Below are 24,302 nucleotides of genomic sequence, written 5' to 3' on the forward strand. Positions count from 1 at the left end.
TAGGTATCACTGAATAGGCAGGAAGGCAGAGGGTCTGGCATGGCACTGTTGATAAAAAATGAAATTAAATCATTCGAAAGAAGTGACATAAGGTCAGAAGATGTTGAATTGTTGTAGTTAGAGCTGCGGAACTGCAAGGGTAAAGAGACACTGATGGGTGTTATCTACAGATGCCCAAACAGAGGTAAGGATGTGGTCTACAAGTTAGAATGGGAGATGTGAATTGCCTGCCAAAAGGGCAATGTTACAGTACTCACAAGGTCCATCAATATACAAGTAGATTGGGAAAACCAGGTTGGTGTGGGATTCCAAGAGGGGCAATTTCTAACTTATGGGATATCTTTCTAGAGCAGTTTGTGTTTGAGCCCTGTAGGGGTTAGCTGTTCTAGATTGAGTGTTGTGCACTGAACCAGAATTGATCAGAGAGCTTAAAGTAAAACAATCTTGAGGGGTAACTTATCATTATGTAGTCAAAATGACACTGCAATTTGAGAAAGGGAAGCTGAAATCACATCTTACAGTATTACAGTGGAGTAAAATATATCACAGGGGCATGAGAGAGGAGTTGTCCAGTACTGATTCAAGAAAAAAATAACACAGGCAAGGATGATGACAGAGATGCAATCGCTGCAATTACTTAAAGCGATTCAGATGACACAGGATTTATTATTCTCAGTGTAGGAAGTATACTAAGGGCAAGATGACACAACCATGGCTAACGAAGGAAGTCAAGGTCAACATGAGGTCCAAAGTGAGGACATATAATAGAGCAGAAAATTTGCGAGATGTTAGGGGAGTGGGAAGCTTTTAAGTACCAACAAAAGGCAACTAAAAGTCATTAAGTAGGTAAATATGGAATAAAGCTAGCCAATAATATTAAAGACAATACCAGCAATTTCTTCAGGACCATAAAGTGTGAAAGAGAGGCAAGACTGGATGTTGGACCAGTGGAAAATGATACTGTTATGGGGACAAGGAAATGGCAGGAAAACTGGATAAGTATTTTGCATCAGTCTTACTGTGGAAGAATCTAACAGTGTGGAGGAAGTTATAGGTATCAGGGGTCATGTAATGTGTAAAGTTACCACTACTAGAGAGAAGGTCCTTGGGACACTGAAAGGTCTGATGATGGATAACTCACCGGGAGCAGATGGTGTACTCCCCTAGATTCTGATAGAGGTGGTTGAACAGATTGTGGAGGCATTAGTAATGACCTTTCAATAATCATTAGATTCTGTAAAGGTTCCTGAAGACTGGACAATTGCAAAAGGAACCCCACTCTTCAAGAAAAGAGAAAGGCAGAAGAAAGGAAATTAAAGGCCAATTAGTCTGACCTCAGTGGTCGCGAAGATGTTGGATTCAGTTGTTAAGGATGTGTTTTCGAGGTTCTCGGAGACACAGGATAAAATAGGCCATAGTCAGCATAGTTTTCTCAAATGAAAATCTTGCCTGACATATCTGTTGGAATTTTTTGAAGAAATAACAAGCAGGATAGACAAAGGAGAATTGGTTAATGCTGCAAACTTGTGTAACACCCTGGGAAAGTGTTCACTGCTGACATAATGGTCTTTCAGTAGAAGCTGTGTTTGGAGTATTGTGAGCAGTTTTGGGCCCTTTACCTCAAAAAGGATGTGCTGAAACTGGAGAGAGAACAAAGGAGGTTCATGAAAATTATTCCAGGATGAATTGACTTGTCCTATGAAGTGAGTTTGATTGTTCAGATCCTGTAATCAATGGAAATAAGAAGAATGAGGGATGACCTAATTTAAACCTACCAAATGGTAAAAGGTCTTGATAGAGTCTCTGAGGAGAGGACGATTTCTATGCTTGGCGTTTCGAAGACCAGAGCGGACAGACTCGAAATAGATTGGCATCCTCTCCGAACAAAGCTTAGAAGGAATTTGTTTAGCTAGAGAGTGGTCAATCAATGGTATTTGTGATCACAGGCAGCTGTGGATGCCAATTCTTTATGCGTAAGGCAGAAGTTGATAGATTTCTGATTGATCAAAACATGAAGTGATATAGGGGAAGACAAGTAATTGAGGCTGAGCGGAAAAATGGATCAGCCATGATGAAATGGTGGAGCAGACTTGATGGGGCAAAGGACCTAATTCTGCTCCTATATATTATGGTCGTCTGGAAATCCAGCAGCACATCTTGTTCATGCATCAACTAGAGCGATGCAACTCCCCCATCATTGGTCTTTCCAAAGAACAAGTAAACTTTGTGCTGTGGACTCTCCCTCCTCTGGGGCTGAGACAAAAATTGATTCGCCATGGTGAAATGGCAGAGCAGATACAATGGGCCAAATGGTCAACTGGAAATCTAGCACCCCGTTTTCTTCACACAACAACTCAATCAATGCAACTGCCCCATCATTGCTCTCTGCATAGAACAAGTAAACTGAACTTGCAGTATTTTTTGTCCAACAGGATCTTGCGATCACTGTACTAAATATCCAAGGCAATCAACTGTACTTGTTTAGGACCGCCACACAGTCTGGGCACAAATGTACAAACAAGTCCAGCTCCATCAATATTGAACAAGTTGCTGATGGGGTAGTCCTGCAGTCATTGATGTTCTTAGTCTCCAGCAGTGACTTGCGGATGGAAAATAGACGTACAGGATGAGCAAATACACGGGAGTGGTCGCTGTGTCTGAGCACGCCGCCATCGTTCCAGAAGCAGATGTAGAGTCTCGATGTGGAGGGGCCCCTCCCTCCTCTGAGCTCTCTCATGTCTGCTTGGTGGGCAAGACCAGTTGTAATGGGGAACTCTGAGTAGAGAGCAGTAACAAATATTTGAGACATGTTGAGTGGACGTGCAGACCCCTCATCCATTGTGGTCACTCCCGGGTTCTCTGCTTGTCCACATCCATGAAGCTCTTTGTCTCCTTTAGCGTCTCTGTCTGCTGCTCTCTCGGCTGCCCTGTCCATTCTCTGACTTCCTCTGCTATCCATTGGGTCAATCAGCACAGAGATCGTCCCTTTGATCCACTGAGGGAACTCCAACCATCAAACACCACGTTACACCAATACCATTTCATTAATCCCATCACCTCCCCCAGTTTCTACCCCTCACCCTCTCAGTGGGGGCAATTTATAGTGGACAATTAACCTACCGCCCTTGCATCATTGGAATCTGGGATGAAATAATAGCACCCTGGGTAACCCGTGCCTTCACTGGGAGAACATGCAAACCCCACCCAGATGGAATCTAAAACCAGGATTAAACTGGGTTTGCTGTAGTTGTGAAGCAGCAGAACTTCCTGCTGCCCATCTGTGTGTGTTTTCTCTCTCACTCCAGAGACAACTGGACTCCAGCACCATTTTCTGTTTCACAACCTCAACCACTTCCTGCCACCATGTTACAACTTTGCAAGTCGTTTATCAAGGTCCCACACATCTCGAGCTGCTGAAACCGTTCATTCGTATTCTCTGCCTTGTTGATCAATCTGTTGTGTTTTGTTTTCACTAGATCTGTTTCATCTGATTGACCTGTGCCAGCCTCTCACTGGATCTGGCACAAGGCCACAAACAGTATTAATTTATTGCTCTTGCCCCATGTCACTTCCTTTGTTCAACACAGTTCATCCAAACATGCAGCTCAGTCTTCGTCAGGTCACACAGGCTGTTTTTTTGATAAGCCTGTCAGTCGACGAAATCAAAAACAGCTTTTTATTTGGAAATGATCGCGCATTAATCAGATTGTGGACCCCACTGCATCTACTTATCGCAGCTTTGATGAAACCGTCCCCGGGGGGGGGAGCCAGCTCACAAAATGGTGGCTGCAGAGAACACACATAAAATGGCAGCATCCATTCCTTCCACTACAGGAATATATTTGTTTTTACTGCTTCCCTTGTCCCTGGGTCATTCTGTGCTTTACATTCCTCCTCATATGCTCTAAACATGAGCTGTAGAATACTTGAAAGTGAGTCCATAGGTTGTGGAATCAATTCAGAGTTGCAGTGTGAGAAGTTACCCACGCTGGTTCAGGAGTCTCATGTATAACTGTTCCTGAACCTGGTGGTGTGGAACCTGAGGTCCATACCTCCATTCCAACAGCAGCAATGAAAGATTATGGACTGGATGGTAGGGTTCCCTGATGATGCATGTTGCTTTCTTGTATCAGTGCTTCTTGTAGATCTGCTCAGTGGTGGGGAGGGGGTTTTTTGTGATGGATTGGCCATATCTACCACTTCATGGAACGCACACAAAATGCTGGTGGAACGCAGCAGGCCAGGCAGCATCTATAAGGAGAAGTGCTGTCGATGCTTTGGGCCAAGACCCTTTGTCAGGACTAACGAAGCTTCGACAGCGCTTCTCCCTATAGATGCTGCTTGGCCTGCTGCGTTCCACCAGCATTTTGGGCGTGTTGCTTGAATTTCCAGCATCTGCAGATGTCGTCGTGTTTGTCCACCACTTCACGTTGGCTTTTTTGTTCCATTGATCAGGACTGTGGTGCTGAGATAAAAGATCAGTCATAGTCCCATTGAAGGGGGAGCAGGCAGAAGGATCCAAAAATCCTTCTACTCTCATTGTTCTTATTTGGTGTGAGGTGACGTTCTGACATCAGTCAGTCCGCTCTTGACGTCGAGCGCTGTGGCTTTCTGCCTGTGATCACACCTCTGTATTTCACCTTTTGCACAACACGTACTTTCTTGTCGACTGCTCCTCACAACGTACTGACTAGAAGGGGAAGCTTTGTGCAGTGCATCAGCGTCTATTCTGTTCCGTGAGAACAATGAACACCAGGCATCTGCTGATCTCCTGCTGGCTAACTCTCTGTGCCTCACTCTGTAAGTTTTATTCAGAGCAAGTCTTTGTCTTTAAAATCCTTCTCTGCACGTTCTCTGTTACTTTCTGGACTGGGGCATTTCTGGGTCCCACACTACCAGGGCAAGGAGAGTGTAGGTTGGGCACAGTGAAGCTGCCTCTCCTGTCACACTCTCATAAAGCACGAGTTTGACATAGAGAGCAAGAGAAGCTTGGTTATTGGTGGATATTAGGACAGAGGATTGTCTCATTCTGTAGCCAAAGAATCCATCCTGCTGCTAATTCTGGAAACGGAGATTGAGAAACTGGCACCAGTTGTTCACAGGATTGGCAGGGATGTGGAATTACGTACACGAGAGAAAATGGCGGGGTGCCACTCCAGAAATGAATATCTGTGTGATTGAAAAATCTCCAGAGAGGAGGCCCTGAATCCTCGACTTTGCCTGTTGCTTGGCGGCCGGGGCCGGGGCCGAAGCGTTCGGCAGAGATGGTGCTCGGCGCTCGGTGTCGGAGGGCTGGTCGGAGGCTCGAAGTTTTCGGACGGACTCAGAGTTGGCCGTGGTTGGGTGCTTCCAGGGTGCTGCATCGGCAACTTTGCGGCACTGGAGGTTCATGGCAGGAAGAGTTTTTCTTCCTTCTACCGTCTGCGTGAGATGATGGGCTATCGGGGACTTTGAGACTTTTTCTTTACTGTGCCTCTGGTCTGCTCTTTATCAAATTATGGTATTGCTTTGCACTGTTGTAACTGTATGTTATAGTTATGTGGTTTTTGTCGGTTAGTCTTGGTCTGTCTTGTGTTCCTGTGATATCACACTGGAGGAACATTGTATCATTTCTTAATGCATGCATTACTAAATGACAATAAACGAGGACTGAGTGTCCTCATAATCTAATAATCTAATGTGACCCAGGACCCCTCAGAACCCAGGAACTGGGATCTGGTCTGGAGATGTTTCATGGGAAAAGATCATGATGGGGAATCGCTGCAGGAATGATGGATGGTGAGGGCAGGAAGTAGGGAGGCACTGGAATGCACAAAGAGAGTGGAAGTTGTTAGCTGTCATCTAACGTTTTGGCATCCGAGTGCTGGTTTCCTCTCTCTCTGCAGACAGACTGTCGATCTATCCATAGCCCAAATGACAATACTGAACATTCAAGCAGTGAGAGAGAATGATGAAGAAAATCGTGATATCATTGCCAGAAAAGGTTGTTAACCTGCAGAATGAGTCGAAAACCTGAGGATTGAGATTGATTACGAACACAGCAAAGAGTAACAGAAGTATCATTGAAGAAAACGAAAATGGACAATTGAAGGATGTTAAGAACAGACTGTGAGAGCTGGAATCAGGAAATGAAACGAATATAGCAGCAGGTACAACTGTGGTTCCCTTACAGACAGAGGTGGGTCTTTGCAGTGGGGAATGAAGGAACAGTGGAGGAAATAAACCGTGTCTTCTTGTGTGCCTTTGTGGAAGACACAAAAACCTGCCAGAAATACAGGATAGACAAGTGTTGAATGCAAGGGTAGAAATAAAATCAGTCAGCATCAATGATGAAATAACATCATGAAAATGGATAACTGACACATACCGGATGATCTCCATCCCGGAGTTTGTGACAAGATGTCAGTAGTGTTACTCAACTTTCTGGTTATCATCTGCCAAACTCTACAGTTTCAGGAATGGTTCCTTCAGCCTGTTTCAAAAAGGAGGGAGAGAGAGAAAACTGGGAACCACTCACCTCCCCAGCTGACACTGGGAGCGGGGACAATATTGGGATCTGTAATAATGGATGTGAAATGCATGCTGAAGAGGAATTATCACAAAGTTTCACCAGACTGGTTTCTAATGTGAGGGGTCTGACATGTCACTAGTGTGGGAAATAGACGAGGCCTCTATTCAAATAGTTCAAAGTAAGTTTTATTATCAAAGTACATTTCTGTCACCACATACAAACCTGAGATTATTTCTCTTCGGGCATACTTAGCAAATCTATAGAACAGCAACTGTAAACAGGATCAATGGACAACGAACTGTGCAAATGCAAATATAAATAAATAGCAATCAACAACCTGTTCTTGGACCTGGATTCTTCATCTTTGCAGCATATGGAGCAGGTCGCGTTTCTAGCGGCTCTCTCTCTTTTAATATATTTTTATTTCCCACTAACAGATCCCTTTTAGTTCTAATGACTCACTACTTCTACTGAAGGAATTATTATTTTTATTGAAGGATTCATGACTTAATTACAATGGCCGAAAAAAGTCGTTCTGGTATTGAATTGTGTTGTGGCAAGACTTTCCCCGAAATGGAGCAAAGGGAACAAACCAAGAAAACAGAGGAACCTGTTACACTAGCGGGAAAATTTTCTTCAATACAAGACCTGGTCAGAATTCGGATCGCTGAATATTAAAATTGATAAGCTGACCAGTTCAAACGGGAAGCTTGAAAAAGCTATTTCTACGATTCAAGACTCGCTGAAAAACTTGGATTCTCAACTTCAAACACTTCAGCAGACTACAACCCGAATCGAGAGCAAGCATGATTTATTCAAGCAAACTATTAAAGATCAAGGAATGAAGATATCTTCGACGGAAAAGAAAATCAATGAAATTACCTCGGAACTATCTAAAATTAAGAAAAGAATGGTTGATTTAGATAGTAGAGGGCGTCGGAGGAATCTGCGTATTCTGGCACTGCCTGAAAATACTGAAGCTGGCGATCTGTTAAAATTGTTTTCAGATATGCTGTATTCACTTTTCAATGAGACTCTCGAAACTAGCCCCTTAATCGACAAAGCCCTCAGAATTCCATACTCTCGTCGTTCAGCCGAATTACGTCCTCCAACAGTTGTACTTTCTTTGCATTATTACATGACTGAAGAAGCTATTCTCCGAGAAGCCAGAAAGAAATGGAAATTACTCTTTAATTCAACACACATTCGTATAGTTGAAGATTATCCCCCCGAAATCTTTGCCGAAAGAACGAAATATCGAGAAGTTATGAGTGAAATGTATAAGTTAGATTTAAATCCCTCCCTTCGCTTTCCAGCAAAGCTGATAATTCTTCCTGAAAAATCTCAACCATTGAGAATCTATTCTCCTCACGAGGGATGGGAGAATATTAAAAACTTTACAGTTAATCCTACTGAATACAATATTGAAGTTATATTGATTATTCAATAGCCAATTTTGAAGTATCTGCTGTATGAGTTGTTTATGGAGCTTTTAAGTACATGTTATACCTTTTCACTCTCTGGTATGGGACATGGTCGATTTATTTTTTTTACCTTATTAATAATTAATACATATACAACTGTTTTGTAGGGAACCTTTATAGTATTGTACTTTAGTGGTCTGTGTGGGACCTGTTGTGTATTAATCTTTTTTTTTATTTGTTTCAATACTTATAGTTTTAGGTCTGTCATATACATATATTCATTTATTTTTATTTTTTCAGAGAAAGAATATTCTTTGTAAAATTATTTGCTCGGATTTATTCTTTCTTTTGAATATGTGTTTAAGCTACTTTAGCTGATTCTGAGATGGCTGTTGTTGATTACGTTTTTATTAATGTTAGACACAACGTTATAGTAGTTGGATTCTGTTTGTGCCTTTTATTATGGCTATTTTCCATGGGATTTTTGCTTTTTTTATATCTGGAGCTGCAAGTTGGAGAACAGGGTCAAAGGTGATTAGTTAGCATGGGACCTGCCTATCGGTTCTATCTATCTATTGGGTGGGGGGAGGGGGAGGGGTCTATTCGTAGGTTTTTTTCTTGATTGGGCAGTTCTTTTGATGGATTTCTCTTTCGTAAATGCGACACTCCTTCTGGTTGTACCCGCACCTTTTGGTTTAATCTGTTCTTGCGTAATATTTCTTTTATATAATATTAAACTCAATTTTAAACATTGATGTTAATAAAATTAATATAATATCGTGGAATTGGAACGGTGTCAATCATCCCATTAAGCGTTAAAAGATTTTTAAGAAATTAAAAACACTTAATGCTGATATTATTTTTGCGCAAGAAAATCATATTCAAAAACAGGATGGGGATAGATTTTTCGATTTTGGAAAGGGCCTCTTTTCACTCAATGTCGGATAGTAAAACAAGAGGCGTTTCTATATTTCTTAGTCCCAAAACCCCTTTTGTACTCCTTAATACTATTCAATTGGAAGATATTTAATTGTTACTGGTTTATTATGTGAGCAAAAGGTAGCTCTGGTGTGTGTATACGTACGTAATGTAGATAATTCTGATTTTTTAAAGAAACTTTTTTCAGACTTACCGAATCTCAATGAATATAAGCTGATCATGGGTGATGACTTTAACTGTTGCTTAAATCCGGCGATTGACAGGTCATCAACCAATCCGTTGCTTCCTAATAAAGTGGCAGCTTCTTTTAACTCTTTTTTATTAGAATGTGGCCTTGTCGATATTTGGAGATAGAAACACCCCAATGATAAAGATTTCTCCTTTTTTCCACACGTCCGTCACAAATATTCCCGAATTGATTACTATTTTTTAGATACACATCTGTTAAACTCCGTTGTTGAATGTGCTTATGACATCATTGCGCTTTCAGATCATGCGCCTTTAAAGTTAATCCTTAAGCTCCCAAATAGATTTTTGAAAATCTCACAGTGGAGATTGAACCCCATTTTGTTACAGGATCCAGCTTTTGTTAATTTTATTAAGGAGCAAATTTCTGTATTTTTCGAATTTAATACAACCGAAGGAATGTCAAATCTGGTTATATGGGACATCTTGAAATCTTTTCTTAAGGGACATATAATCTCATATTCAGCAGCCTTGAGAAAGAAAACCAAAGTGGAATTGTCAGTGCTTATTAATAAAATTAAACAGATAGATAAAGTGTATTCAGTTAAACCTACTGAAGACCCATATAAAGAAAGGGTCAAACTTCAATCACAGTATGATTTATTTCTGACCTTTCCCATTGAACAGAAAATTTTTAAATCTAAAAGTTTATTTTATATACATGGGGAAAAATCTGCTAAACTTTTAGCGGGTCAGTTAAAGGTTGGGATGGTCAGAAGACAGATTTTAAAAATTCGCTGACCAGATAGAACAGAAACTTTAGATCCTTATGAAATTATTAAGATACTTATGGACTTTTATTCTAATCTTTATAAATCTGAATTCTCTGATAGTAATATCACTATGAATAGATTTTTGCAAAGGTTAAACATACCTCAAATTTTCAATTTTTCAATTTCATAGATTTTTTGAATTAAATGATTTTTTACTTTCTGGTAATATTTATTCTAATTTCTTTTTTAAACCTTGGATAAGGCTTTTCTAACATGGAAAATTAAGGGAATAAAAACTTCTTTAGATTTGTTTCTACAAGACTGTTTAATGTCTTTTTCACAGTTAATGGATAAAAATGATATCTCCAATACACAGTTTTTCAGATATTTACAGGTTAGGAATTTCTTACGTGATTTTTTACCAAATTACCCCTTGATCTGCTCTTCAAATTTTGCTTTTGTTATTTTTCAGTTTAAACCTTTTCAAAAAGGATTAATGGCTATCATTTATAAACAGTTAATGAATGCTCGCACATCGCCTAATGATAGGGTTCAACACTCCTGGGAAGTAGAACTTCAACATTCACTCTCAGATAACCAATGGAGTAAAATTTATTATTTAGTTAATAATTCATCTATCTGCGCACGCCATATTTTAATTCAGTTTAAGATAGTACACAGGGCCCATATGTCCAAAGATAAATTGGTGCATATTTTGCCTAATATATGCCCTATTTGTGAAAGATGTAATGCAGAAGTGGCTACTCTAACCCATATGTTTCGGTCATGTGTAAGTTTAAATAATTTTTGGAGGGATGTGTTTAGAATATTATCTAAAGTTATAGATCTGGATGTTCAACCTAATCCACTTACAGCAATTTTTGGGATTTTCCCAGAAGAAGCAAGTAAAGTGTCTGCCTCCGCCCAACATGCGATAGCTTTTTCAACTTTACTGGCAAGGAGAGCTATTTTGCTACACTGGAAAGAAACTAACTCGCCCACTGTTTTCTATTGTCTCTCCTTTATCATGTCATGTTTAAGCTTGGAGAAAATTAGAAGCCGGACATTTGATACATCTTTTGAATTTGGGGCCCTTTATTTAATATTTTCACATGATTTAATTAAGCTTTATTTATTTATTTTTCTCTATTCTCTTTGGACAATATCCCTGTCCATGAAGGTTCAGAGATGACTGGAAGGATGTGTTGTTTTTTCTCTCTCTTTTTTTAAGTTTATCCTCATTTGGACTGCCCAATCTTTTTTTTCTTTCTCTCTTTTTTGTTTTAGTTTAGTTAGTGGGGTTTTTCTTTCTATCAATAAAATTTCCAAACTTTTTTTTTACGATTGCTATGAGGTGTTGTAATTTCTCTCTGACCATTGTATATATAACAGCATAATATATTACCTATTTGAGTTTGATATTATATGCTTTTTGTCTTTAATATTGCTGTTTATATGTCTTTTATATTATCTACTTGTTAAACTCCTCTTTCGATTTGTATTTGTATATTCTTTATTTGAAAATCAATAAAAAGGATTGAAAAATGAAAATGTTCTTGGACGTGGTGGTGCAAGTCCAGAGGCACATGGACCTTCTACCTGATGATAGCACTGAGAAAGAGCATGGCCTGGGTGGTGAGGATCTTTGATTAATGTAGATGCTTTCAGTGGCTGGGGGGATTTTATCTGCGATGTACTGGACTGAATTTGCTACATTTTGTAGAACTTCCACTCAAATACATGGTTTCCATACCAGGCCATAATGAAACCAGCCAGCATACTGTGGGAAAACATTGGAATTCTCCCGTGAGGAATTCTTCTTTCATTGATAGACTTCTAGATATTAAAATGATCAAGCAAATGGCAAGAAAAAGTTTTAGCCAGGATCAGTTGACTACGTTGTGTGGTCCATTGGTAGCACATCTGTTTCCTGCTCCTGCTCGTCATGTTGACATGAGCTCGGTAAAGTGTTTGTGAACACAGATCACACAATAGAACCTCAGAGCAGGGAGTGTGAGTGTTTACACTCTGCGGCCATTTATTGATAACATCCTGTGCCTAACAAAGTGGCCACTAAGGGTATGTTCATGGTCTTCTGCTGCTGTCATGCATCAGAGATGCTCTTTTTCATCAGCACTGTTGTAACGTGTGGTTATTTGAGCTACTGCCACATTCCTGTCAGCTTGAACCAGTCTGGCTATTCCCCTCTAGCCTCTCTTATAAACAAGGCACTTTTGCCCAAAGAAATGCAGCTCAGTTTGTTTTTTAGATTTAATCACCACTATCAGTTTTATCTAGAGATTGATGTGGTGAAAATCCCAGGAGATCGGTCGTTTCTGAGATACTCAAACCATCCCATCCGGCATCAACAATCATTCCACAGTCAAAGACACTTAGGTCACATTTCTGATGTTTGGTCTGAACCTCATGACAATGTCTGCATGCTTTATGCATTGAGTTGTTGCCACATGATGGCTGATTTGGTATTTGCTTTAATGAGCAGATGTCCAGTTGTATCTAATAAAGTGACTATTGAGTGTGCTCCAGGCACAGCCCTGCAGTGGATTCAGTGACCAGCATCTCAATGTGGAGAAGCCATCCAAAGTGAGACAGAGAGAGATACTGTAGGGAAACTGTACCTTCAAATCTCTGAGTCTACGCTAACCATCAACCACCTGTTTACACTCATCCTACATTAATGGTGTCTGGTCCAGACAGCATTCCTGGCCAAGTACTAAAGATCTGTGTGGTCCAACTAGCAGGAGTATTTAGCACTTTCTTTACTGTGCATCCGCACATGGTTGGGAACGGGTTTAGAACCAGAGAAGCTGCCCCAAAGACACTCTGATCCATTTTTTTAAAATCTTGCCGTCTCCATCATATGAGACCGGAGATAGAAGCAGTCAGCAGTTCAGGACACTTTGTTGAATGAGAAAAAGCCAACATTTCAGGTCAAAGTCTCTACATTAGAACTGTGGAGAAGAAAAATTCTACAGGGGGTCTCTTTGATAGGGTGCCATGGGGATAAGCTGGCTACGGGATTATCTGGTCAATGAGTGGCAACAGTTGGAACAGGGAGAACATGGACAAAAGGACATTGAGCAGAATGTATAGACGTGAACTGTAAAACAGGAAGCCTGGTCCGGTAGGTCAGGCTGGACACCATCTCCACCACCACATCCAGCTAGATTCTCTTACACCCTTCTTAAGCCAATCACCCCTAGTGGGGCACAGGCTGTTGACAGCCACTAACTAGAGACCACTGTTCATCTAAACAGGGAATTCTGTCTCTCCAGGACACCAGAAACCTGCCCAGAAACTGTAGTATTGGACTGTACACCCTCTTTGCTCCAAGGTCTTATCAGAAGAGGAGAGTCCTCAGAGACAGACTCAAACTGTGACTCCACGCTCACCACCTGACACTGGAGATCCAGCCAACAGGTGAGGGTCGGACAGTGCAGTGTGTACAGGAGCAGCCAGTGGAAGGAACCCCCTGGGGACGGGAGGTGCGGCCTGTGGGACATTTCCCAGAGACGGAACAATTTGTGCTGAACCAGCTCTGTCGGAGAGCTTGGGGACCCAGGTCCAGTGACAATTCAGTCTGAGTGGTGGTCACCTTGAGTCCGAACAGCCGACAAACTGACCCCTGCACACCCACAGTGAGGGTATCCCAGTGTCTGACCCCAAACCTCCAACAATATGTCTGTGACCACACCCGACCACTGATATCTGGCTGCAGGTTGAAACTTCATTTCTCAGGGCTGGGGGCAGAGAGTTTTGAGCCCTGATGAAGGGTCTCAGCATGAAACAAAAGGAACTTTGTGTTGACTGTCTCACAGGGCTGGGAGAAACATGATGGGCCGAATGTCTTTTTCCAGTGTCTTTGATTTTCCCAGGACTGATTCCACTTCCAATCTCTGACCTCACCTATGGACTGTCTTGTCTTGTCTCCTCAGCTGGGACCGCGGTTCCCCCAACCACTGTGACCGGAACTCAGGGACACTCGGTCTCCTTACATCCTGGGATCCCAGTCGGACCGGACATTACTGAGGTTGAGTGGAGTCGGGTATGGCCCAGAAACAGGATTGTGAAGTACTCGAATGGGAACATTGACTACAGTAGTAATGAGCTGTACAAGAACAGGATAACCTTTCATTCTGGGAACATCAGTCTGGAAATCCATGATCTACGGAGAAATGACTCTGGTGAATATATTGGGATTTTTACAGCTGCAAGTTCAGGAGATGAAAGTAATACAACAGTGCGACTGGAGGTGTACGGTGAGTGACACCAGTCCCTGAAACACCCTTAATGGATGGGTGAGGGCAGATCCTCTGTGTTTCTCTGTTTACTGAACCCCACTGACTACCCGTGGCTGGGGCTGGGCTCACGGTTCCAGTGTAGTGAGTCTGGAGGATACACCCGCCACATCCACAGAGGCGGAGTCAGGAGCCGGGAGGGATTGAACCAACAATGGGGAATCTCATGTGTCTGAGACTGAGGGAGCTCAGCACACAGGGAGAATGGACTTGATGTGAATGGGCTGGACAGTCTGTATCTGTGGGTCTCAGTTGCACACTCTACCCCAGGTGAAAGGCCTGGTCTGTCCTGTTCAGGGATCCCAGTTATCCCATCTGTTTCCCAGGACACTGCTTGTTAATTGCCCAGACTGAGCTCAGCAAGGTGTTTATTCCTCAGCCTTCATGCTGTGCTGTGCTGAGTGAGACCCTGTGTATTCATTACACTGAATATTGTGTCCCAGTGAGTGACACATGGAGGGAAGGGAAATGGTTTTGTGACACTTCCTCCTGTGTGTGTCCAGAACGTGGTGTGGGACATGGAGTGATGGGAGTTGTGGGTGTGGCAGTAGAGCAGAGCAAGGTGTTACTCAGGGAGAAACTGGTCAAAATATGTAAGAAAGAGGGAAGGGAGTGGAATGTAAGTCTGAGGATAGTGTAAACTAAATGGGTAAAGTTACTCGAAGGTATTCTAAATGACCAAGCATAGAAGTATTTGGATTGGGAGATAGTTGAAATGTCTCTCTGTGTGGTAGGTTGTGTCTAGATTTTTGAGGAGGATATCGGAAAGTTGATGAAGGAAAAGCAGTTAAATTTGTCTACATGGACTTTAACAATGTCCTGCATGGGATGTTGGTGAAGAATGTTTATTGCCTTGGCATTCAGGTTGAGGTTGCAAATTGTATTCGACATTGGATTTGCAGGTGATCTACAAGATGGTTGTCTCTCTGATTGGAGGACTGTGATTAGTGAAATGCCTCAAGGATTGGTGCTGGGTCCTTATTTGTTATCTCTATCAGCAATCTGGATGACAATGTGGTTAACTGGATCATCAAATTTGAGGATGACACTGATTGGGTGTACGGTAAGGAAGACTATCAAAGTCTTTAGCGGGATCTGGACCAGCAAGAATAATGAGCTGAAAATTGGCAGTTTCAATTTGATGCAGACGAGTACAAAGCCTTGACCCTTGGGAAGTAAACCAGGGTGGAACTTAAATAATGACCAGTCAGGTACTGAAGAGTGTAGTAGAATAGAGAGATCTTGGAATACAGAACAATAAATTCTTGAAAGTGTTGTCACAGTCAGATAGGGTCATAAAAAAAGCTTTTGGCACGTTGCCATTCATAAATCAAAGGATTGAGTCCAGGAGTTGCAATGTTATGTTGAAATTTTATAAGACCTTGGAGAGGATTAATTTGGAGTATTTGTGCAATTCCTGTCACCTATGTACAGGAAAGGTATCAATTCGATTGAAAGAGTGCAGAGTATCAGGACTTGAGGACCTGAGTTATAGGGGAAGGTGGGGGAATTTCAAGGTGCAGGTGGAAGTATTGGAACCAGGTTCAATTTCAATGTCTAACTGAAACTTGAATAAATATTGGGAGGGATGTTAAAGACTTTGTCCAGATGTGGATCAATGGGGCTAGGTATAGACTAGATGGACTGAAGGATCTGTTTAGCCACTGCAATGTTCTATGATTCAATGTAGTCTCATTGAAAGGACCAGGAAGCATAGATGTTGATCCACTGAAGGTGGAGACCAGTGGGGTCGAAGGAAAGGGCCAGAGGAAACATATCCTTGCTTTCGGTGGGAGAGGGTGTGAGAACAGAGACGTAAGAAATGGAACAGGTTCTCAGGGTCTCACACCTTCATCATAATCTGGGCAGGCAGAGTAGAGATTGAGAGATTGACAGAATAGAATGGGCTGTGTCTTGTGTTGGACCAGATTCAAGGCAGCTCAGGGCTGGGGCTCACTCAGGTTTTAGGCTTTGAAGGGATGCAGGGACCACACAGAGGAGGAACAAAAGACATGGAAATGGAGAGAATTTCTGGAATAGAGCGCTATAAACAGGACATGATGGAGAGTTTGTAGATGAGTGTGGGTTGTGTTTGGGAAAGAGGGTGCAGCACGTGGGAACTTGCTTCAGCAGCAAGTGACTGAACAGAAGGATGAGGGAAGGTTTAAATCGTTTGGGTAAAAATGAGGTTGGATTGGTTTGAAGTTTACTCTGGACTGTTGGGGATGGGACGAGGGCGTTGAGGATCGAGCTGTCCACGATGATCTCCTTTACTCATCTTCTATCTCTCCCTCACGCCCTCAGAGCCTGTGTCAGGAGCAAACATCATGGTTCAGAACATCACCGGGACCTGTAGCCTCACCCTGACCTGTTCCGTGGCCTCTGGCAACCCCATCAGCTTCAGTTTGTGGAGAGGAGGAGAAGTTACAGGAGACAACAACAGCCATCACTTCTGGAGACACGAAGAGACGATACAGGTTCATTGCACAGCAGAGATGGAGGATGTGGTGTACGGGTGTAAGGCCAGCAACCCCATCAGTGAGGACACCGCACAGGTCCGGCTGGGGAACGTCTGTAATCTGGACACATGTAGTGAGTGTCAGAGGAAGGAGTTGCGATTTAGTTATCTCCCCATCCCAGGAGCGTGAGATGGGACAGTTTAGAAGAGCTTAATAAAAACATAAACATTTACAGCAGATTACAGACCCTTTGACCCACAATGTTGTGCGGACCATGTAACCTACTCTAAAATCTGCCCAGAAATTCCCTATAGCACAGCCCTCAATTTTTCCAAGCTCCATGCTCCTATCGAACAAGCTCTTAAAAGACCCTATTGGACCTGTCTCTACCAGCATTGCTGGCAGTGCATTCCATGCACCCACCAGTCTCTGTGTGAAAACTTACCTCTAACAGCCCCCTTGTCCCTACTTCCAAGCATCTTAAAACAATGCCCCTTTGTGTTAGCCATTTCAGCCCTGGTTATATGTCTCTGACTATCCACATGATCAATGTCTCTTATCATCTTGTACACCTCTATCAGGTCACCTCTCATAATCCTCTTTTGTTCCAAGGAATTCACTCAACCTATTCTCATAAGGCATGCTCCCCAATCCAGGCAACATCCTTGTAGATCTCCTCGACACACTTTCTATGGTTTCCATATCCTTCCTGTAGTGAGGTGACCATAACTGAGCACAGTATTCCAAGTGGGGCCTAACTAAGTGTAACTCCACTGATTTTAATCTAGCACCGTCACACTGGCCCTCAATAACCCCTCTACTCAAGCTCTACCTCCACCTCCCTGACCACTCGGTGCCTCAGCCATCCTAAATAATCCTTCCCTCCAATCTAATCATTCCTTCGCTCCAGCAAGATTGCACAGTTGTTTCAGTATGGACCATCTGCAAAATGCACTGCAGATCCTCACCCAGGCTATGCTGACAAATATGAGTGGAGGCCTGTGTATAAAATCCAAAGACAAAGCTTACCTACAAAGTAAACTGTCCTCTGCAGTATCCTCTCGGACAGGGTCAGAGAGCAGAATACATCCAAGCTGAAGTTTTTAAGAAAGCACATGGTACATTGGCATTCATCAACCATGGGATTGAGTTCAAGAGCCGAGAGGTAAAGTCAGACCCAACTTAGATTTCTGGTCACCTCACTGCAGGAAGGATATGGAAACTATAGAAAGGATTCAGAGGAGATTTAGAAGGATGTTGCCTGGATTGGGGAGCATGCCTTATGAGATTAGCTTGAGTGAACTCGGCCTTTTCTCCTTGGAGTGGTGGATGATGTGATGTGACCTGATAGAGGCGTATAAGATGATAAGAGGCATTGATCGTGTGGACAGTCAGAGGCTTTTTCCCAGGGCTGAAATGGCTAACATGAGAGGGCACAGTTTTAAGGTGCTTGGAAGTAGGTACAGAGGAGATATCAGGGGTAAGTTTTTTTAATGCAGAGAGTAGTGAGTGAGTGGAATGGGCTGCTGGAAATGGTGGTGGAGGTGGATACAACAGGGTCTTTTAGGAGAATCCTGTATAGGCGCATTGGAGCTCAGAAAAATAGAGGGCTATGGGTAGCCCTAGGTAATTTCTAAGGTAGGGACATGCTCGGCTCAGCTTTGTGGGCTGAAGGGCCTGTATTGTGCTGTAGGTTTTCTATGTTTCTATGTTTGAGAAGATGGGCAATTTCAGTTTTGATTCTTCCACCATTTCCTTAATTCCTGTCACAACATTTTCAAATGTCAACAGTATTGTTCTTTTGTGTACCAATGGGAGCACCATACAGCAGGAGGAAATGGGGGGAGTGATGTGATAGTGACTGGAGGGAATAGAGGATGATGGGACTGAGGGGTATTGAAGGGGTGGAGTGCAGGTCAGTGATGTGATGTTGATTAGAGGGAATGGGGAAAGAGGGGACTGACGGGTATCAGAGGGGTGGTGATGGGTTTGGAGATGAGTGATTTGATGGAGAGAATTGGATGGAAAGATTGAGGGGTACTGGAGGGGAGGGGTGGGATGGAGGACAGTGAGGTGATAGTGATCGGAGGGAATCGGGACTCAGGGGACTGAGGGTTATTGGAGGGAAAAAGGTTGGAGGGACTGAGGGATGTTGGAAGGGAGGGGAGTGGGGTGAAGAGGTGGGGGTTGGAGGGGATTTATGTGATGGTGATTGCAGGGTACTGAGGGACCATGTTGAGGTGACAGGGAGATTTTTCCGACAGAGGAGGGATGGAGTGAATTCATCAATCCTGTGTCACTGGGAATGTGAGGACTGGATTCATCAGGAAATCTTTTCTCCTCTGTGTTACAGCTTCTAAACCAACAGCGGTGCCGATTGCAGTGACCCTGGTGTTCAGATTGTCAGTGGTGCTGACCCTCCTGATCTCTGCTCTCACTGCGATCCTCATGGTCACACGGAGGAGAAGACCTGAGGGAAGGGAAGTAACTTCAGGGACTGAAGGCAAGTGGAGCTGACACCCTGTCATTGAGTCTAGTATTTGGGAGAGGGAGAGAGAGGGGGTGGGCTGGGGTGGTGACAACAGTGGTGGGAGAGAAGAGTTAGATGGGGTAAAGTGGGAATGGTTTCAGTACAGGCCCTGTCACCTCTGCTTTCTGTCCCACAGACCCACTGGAGACAGGCATCATTGACACAGACCTTCAGAAGAATCGCAGTGTCTGGCAGCCCCCCAGGGAGATTGACAGGGTAATGACAGACACATTACCCCTGAAAGAGGGCACCCAGGGACCACTCACAGTCCTTGGGGCAAACTGAATGCAAGGCCTGCATGTAATCTGAACAATCCCAGAATCAACCACAGGTCCCTGTCACCGGGGGTCGTTCCAACCACCACTGCATATTAATACTCTCAGTTACTCCAAAATCTGCTTCTGCAAACTCCAGTCTCAACAACAACATTGTGTGGGTAGTCATCAGTACTAAGCCCCCAAATCTCAAAGGCACCGAGTGGCATCAATTGTAAATGTGTCAGATACCGTTTGTAAACGGATCTATAAAGTAAAGTAAGTTGAGAACCTGTGTCAAGTATGGCTCGAGCAGAAATACCTTCAGTCCATTTGGACACACCAGAGTCTGGTCCCACTAAACCTTCACGAATATTGTTTTGCACTTTAGTATTTCCCGTGATGCACTGATTGGAACGTATTCTGTCTGAGATGCCAGTCCATATCTATACAGTGTTCACCCGCAGTTTTGCATCTTTAGTTCTCTGTTTGATTAACCGTGATTTACTTTCTGTAGATTTTCGTGTTACTCATAGTTTCACTTGAAATGTCTATCTTCTTCACAGTTGTTACAGAACTTCCAGGTTTGGTACGTTTTGTATTCAACTGAACAGGACAGTTGGAATATTCTGATGCGGGAATAAAAATTGTGGTAAATGCTCTGTAAATGCTGCCCCATGCAAAGTTATTATTTTCCAGGGAATAACACCCTGCACCAGCAAAAAATAAAGTGGAGTTATATTTACTGATATTAAAACTTTAACAGTTAATAGAGGGAAAAGAAAAGGGTCCAGCACAGCTAAGCCAGTCTGAATGGGCAGATAAACGTTGGATCTTTGATTTCTCACTTGCTGAACCCATGATCTGCATGGAAGACACCAGTCACCTTTGGAACTTCCCTTGAAAGCCATTTTGAATGAACTGGCTAACTCAGGAGCATTGGCTCTTCCTGCTGAGAACCATTTGGCTACACGAAGCACTTCTTGCAACAGTGACTCGCCTTTGAACAGTGTTCACTGAGCATCTTCCCTTGTGTTCTCCTCCACTGCTCCTGCCAACCAAACCTCCCCGGACTGGCTGACACAACATTCCCAGCCTGAGCAAATAGTCCTTATCTCAGCCGAAACCAAAACACTAAGCTATGAGGCTTAACGATGAGAAAACATTGCATTTGCAGAAAAACTGCTAAAATTAAAATACCTCACAGCATACTAGTAGAAACACAATAAAACATGTGCTTAACTTGGGAATGACACAGGCAAATTGTTTGAATGTGAGCAATGACTCAATGGCAGCCATAGAGATGGAGGGCCAATGGGCCTGTTTCTGTGACTCCACCCTATTTGACTCCCTTCACCAACACATCACAGTTCAGAGTTCAAAGTATATTTTATTATCAAAGTGTGCATATATTATACAAGCTTGAGATTCATCTACTTATGGGCAGTCAGAACACAAGAATCTCAAAAGAACCCATGAAAAAAGAAAGTTAACAAACACCCAATGTGCAGAGAGAGAGAGAGAGAGAAACATCACACCAATCATGCAAACAATAAAAGCCAGCCAAAGCATTCAGGATGAAAGCGAGCCCATAGACACAAACCCTGGAGCATCCGGAGCAGGCCCACAGCCTCAGCTTCAGTTCATCACACAGCAGAGCAAAATGTCATGGAGCTGACACACATGGACCCTGAGGCATCTGGAGCCAGCTCACAGCCTCAGTGTCAATATGCAGCAAACCAGCCAACACACACGACCTTTTCAATCGATCTGGCTCAGGTTTAAATCATCCACTATAACACCACACACAGTTCCAGTCACGGTCTGTGCCGATCAAAGTCCCAGGTCTGCTGCTCTTGGACCAGATTCAGACACGGTCTGGGCTGGGTCACACCCGGGTGTAGAAGGGAAACTGGGACCATAAGACCATAAGATATAGTAGAAGTAGGCCATTTGGCCCATCGAGTCTGCTCCACCATTCAATCATGGGCTGATCCAATTTTTCCAGTCACACCCACTACCCTGCCTTCACCCAAACCCTTTGATGCCCTGGCTAATCAAGAACCTATCTATCTCTGCCTTAAGTACACCCAATTACTTGGACTCCACAGCCACTTGGGGCAACAAATTCCACAGATTTATCTCCCTCTGACGAAAGTAATTTCTCTGCATCTCAGTTCTAAATGGACGTCCTTCAATCCTGAATTCATACCTTCTTGTCCTAGACTCCCCTACCATGGGAAATAACTCTGTTATATCTAACTTGTTCAGGCCTTTTAACATTTGGAATGTTTCTATGAGATCCCCCTCATTCTCCTGAACTCCAGGGAATACAACCCATGAACTGCCAAACATTCCTCATGCAGTAACCCTTTCATTCCTGGAATCATTCTGTAAATATTCTCTGAACCTTCTCCAATGTTAGTATAGTCTTTCCAAAATAAGAAGTCCACAGCTGCACACAATCCTCCACGAATGCCTTATAGAGCCTCAGCATCACATCCCACCTCTTATATTCTATACCTCTAGAAATGATCGCCAACATTGCATTCGCCTTCTTCCCAACCAACTCAACCTGGAGGTTACACTTACAATGGTGACAACATATGTGGGCCTGGAGAGGATTACTGGGAATCAAAGCCATAAACAGGGAACTGTGGATTTTTTATGGATGTTGCGGGAAGTGGTTGGGAAAGTGGGAACTTACTCCAGCAATAACTGATGAAATGAAGGTTGAGGGAAGGGCTAAAGTGGTGTGTGGCAATGAGCTGGAATCAGCTTCAAGTTCACTTGGGACCATTGGGGATTGAATGCAGGAATCGGGGACCGATTTTCCTTAACTCATCTTTCACCATTACTGCTCAACCTGAAATCCCGTGTAAGGAACATACGTCATGGTCTATTCATTTTCATAGATGCTGCTTGACCTGTTGAGATCCTACAGCATTTTGAGTGTGTTGCCCTTGGTTCTGAACATTACCGGGACCTTTGACCTCACCTGGTCCTGCTCCATGTCCTTAGGGTTCTCACCAGCTTCAAGTGGTGAAGGGGAGGAGAAGCTGTGCGAGACTCCAGCATACATCACCTCTGGAATCATGGAGAGATGGGTGCGGTTCATCACACAGATTAACCTGTGAATGGGCAGTGTGATGGGGCAGTGTAGGTGGCGCTTCACTTTGTGTCAAACATGTGCATATTTATTTGTTTTACAATAATCACACTGTTCTCAGTTCAATCTTGACAAATATTTATGCATTTAAAACATCAAATTAAATCATGATCATCCTTGTCCAGGATGCAACCCAACCCTTGTAATGCCCACTGCCATCTGAAAACATCCAAGATGTGAATGAAGAGTACGTACTCTCTTTCCAAAACTAGATTGAGCTGAGTTACTGACTCTCAGCTGATCTGCAGTGTCGGAGCCAGAGTCAGGTAGCAGTTTGTGGTGTCCTGCCATTTTTCGGTTGAGTAGCAGTGCACAGTATGAACTGTTCCCTAAAGCGAAAGACTACTCTGAGTGATCTCCTGAGGGGCTGATCCCTCAGTAGGTACTTCTGTCTTTCATCAGTACTGTGGGTCTCTTAATTGTTGTCCAGCCTATAGTGGTTAAAGCCTTGTGCATTCTGTTTAATCTTGTCAAGCTTATTTTTCTACATCCTGTGATTATTTAAAGTGGACTCCCAATTAACACCTAATGGTGGGTCATTGTGTTCCGAAAATAATTTGTTTCACAGAGTCGCTCGCTCAGGCCACCAATGTTCTGTTGGAATTCCAATGCATGAACTCATCTTCTATCTCCACATGGGAGTCTATCGCTCCTCTGCACCTGGGTTCAGTTGTCTCCCAGCACACACCGTGACACTGTCTGCTACAATGCAGGTAGTCAACAGCTAGGTCCAGGTATGACTCTAAGCTGAGCAGATTCTTTTGAAATGTTTCATCTCAGACTTCTGCCTCTTGGTCGTGCTCTTCTTGTACACTTGATAAAAGTGATGGTGGTGAGTCTTACCCATGTCCCACCTAGACTTCAGAAAAGGGAATGTCCGGAACCTTTGGAATGAATCCTGGAGTTGGCCACCTTCCAGCAGCCAGTTGTTACAGAGCTTACGTGGACCCCACTCATGTGCACGTCAGGACAAACTCTGCCCACGCGAAGTGATGGATTGAGTATGAAACTGGCCTCACAGTGGACATCAGACATGTTTGCTGCTCAAATTATAGATGGTCTCCTCCGTCAGCCCCCTTCAACTGTTACACCACTCCCACTGGAAATTAAAATGAAATGATTCATGTTGAGTTCCCCCCGCTGTCCCTCTGCATCCAAGAGACAGGTGGCTACAATTAAAATGGACTCCACGGGGTGTGGAGATGTGGCACTACCCTGGTGAGACTCACCATCTTTTATAGATGTACCATAGCAAGCATCCTATGTGGATGCATCACAGATTTGTATGGCTACTGCTCTGAATATGAAATGGCAGAGTTGTGAATGCAGCCCAGTCTGTCACACAAAGCAACCTCCCATTCATGGACTGTGTCCTCACTTACCACCGGCTCAGGAAAGGAGACAACACAATCAGAGAGCCCACCCACCACTGTCATTCTCTCTTCCCTCCCCAGTCTGCCCCGACACCATCCCACTGACCCACAAATCTGTCTTTCTCAGCCGAACACCCGACCCCACACCATGCCTTCCAACAACACTCTCCGCAAAGTCTTCACTTTGTCTCCCTTGTAAAGGCCGACTCCACAGTTCCTCCACCGTCCCCAGCACACAGATGCACAGACACACACAGGATCAGGATGGAGACAGCAATCGGAGGGTGGGGAGGGGGTTGAGGACTGGGGTAGATCATCCACTGTCATATTCAATGGTGTGAGAGGCTGGGTTGCTTGAGGGGCCG

General features: G+C 43.4%; 1 protein-coding gene across 1 annotated transcript in view; it reads left to right on the forward strand.

Annotated features, from left to right (window-relative positions):
* Positions 1–13,808: 13,808 nt before the first annotated feature.
* Positions 13,809–24,302, forward strand: part of LOC132380871 (uncharacterized) — an 85,407-nt gene continuing 74,913 nt past the window's right edge. The window contains exons 1-5 of the mRNA XM_059949789.1: positions 13,809–14,113; positions 16,457–16,744; positions 18,965–19,114; positions 19,278–19,357; positions 19,913–19,984. Of these exons, the coding sequence (XP_059805772.1) occupies positions 16,480–16,744; positions 18,965–19,114; positions 19,278–19,357; positions 19,913–19,984 (567 nt within the window). The 5' untranslated portion in view covers positions 13,809–14,113; positions 16,457–16,479. The remainder of the gene's footprint in view (positions 14,114–16,456; positions 16,745–18,964; positions 19,115–19,277; positions 19,358–19,912; positions 19,985–24,302) is intronic.

This window comes from Hypanus sabinus, chromosome 25 (genome assembly GCF_030144855.1).
Source record: "Hypanus sabinus isolate sHypSab1 chromosome 25, sHypSab1.hap1, whole genome shotgun sequence".
Lineage (NCBI taxonomy): Eukaryota > Metazoa > Chordata > Chondrichthyes > Myliobatiformes > Dasyatidae > Hypanus > Hypanus sabinus.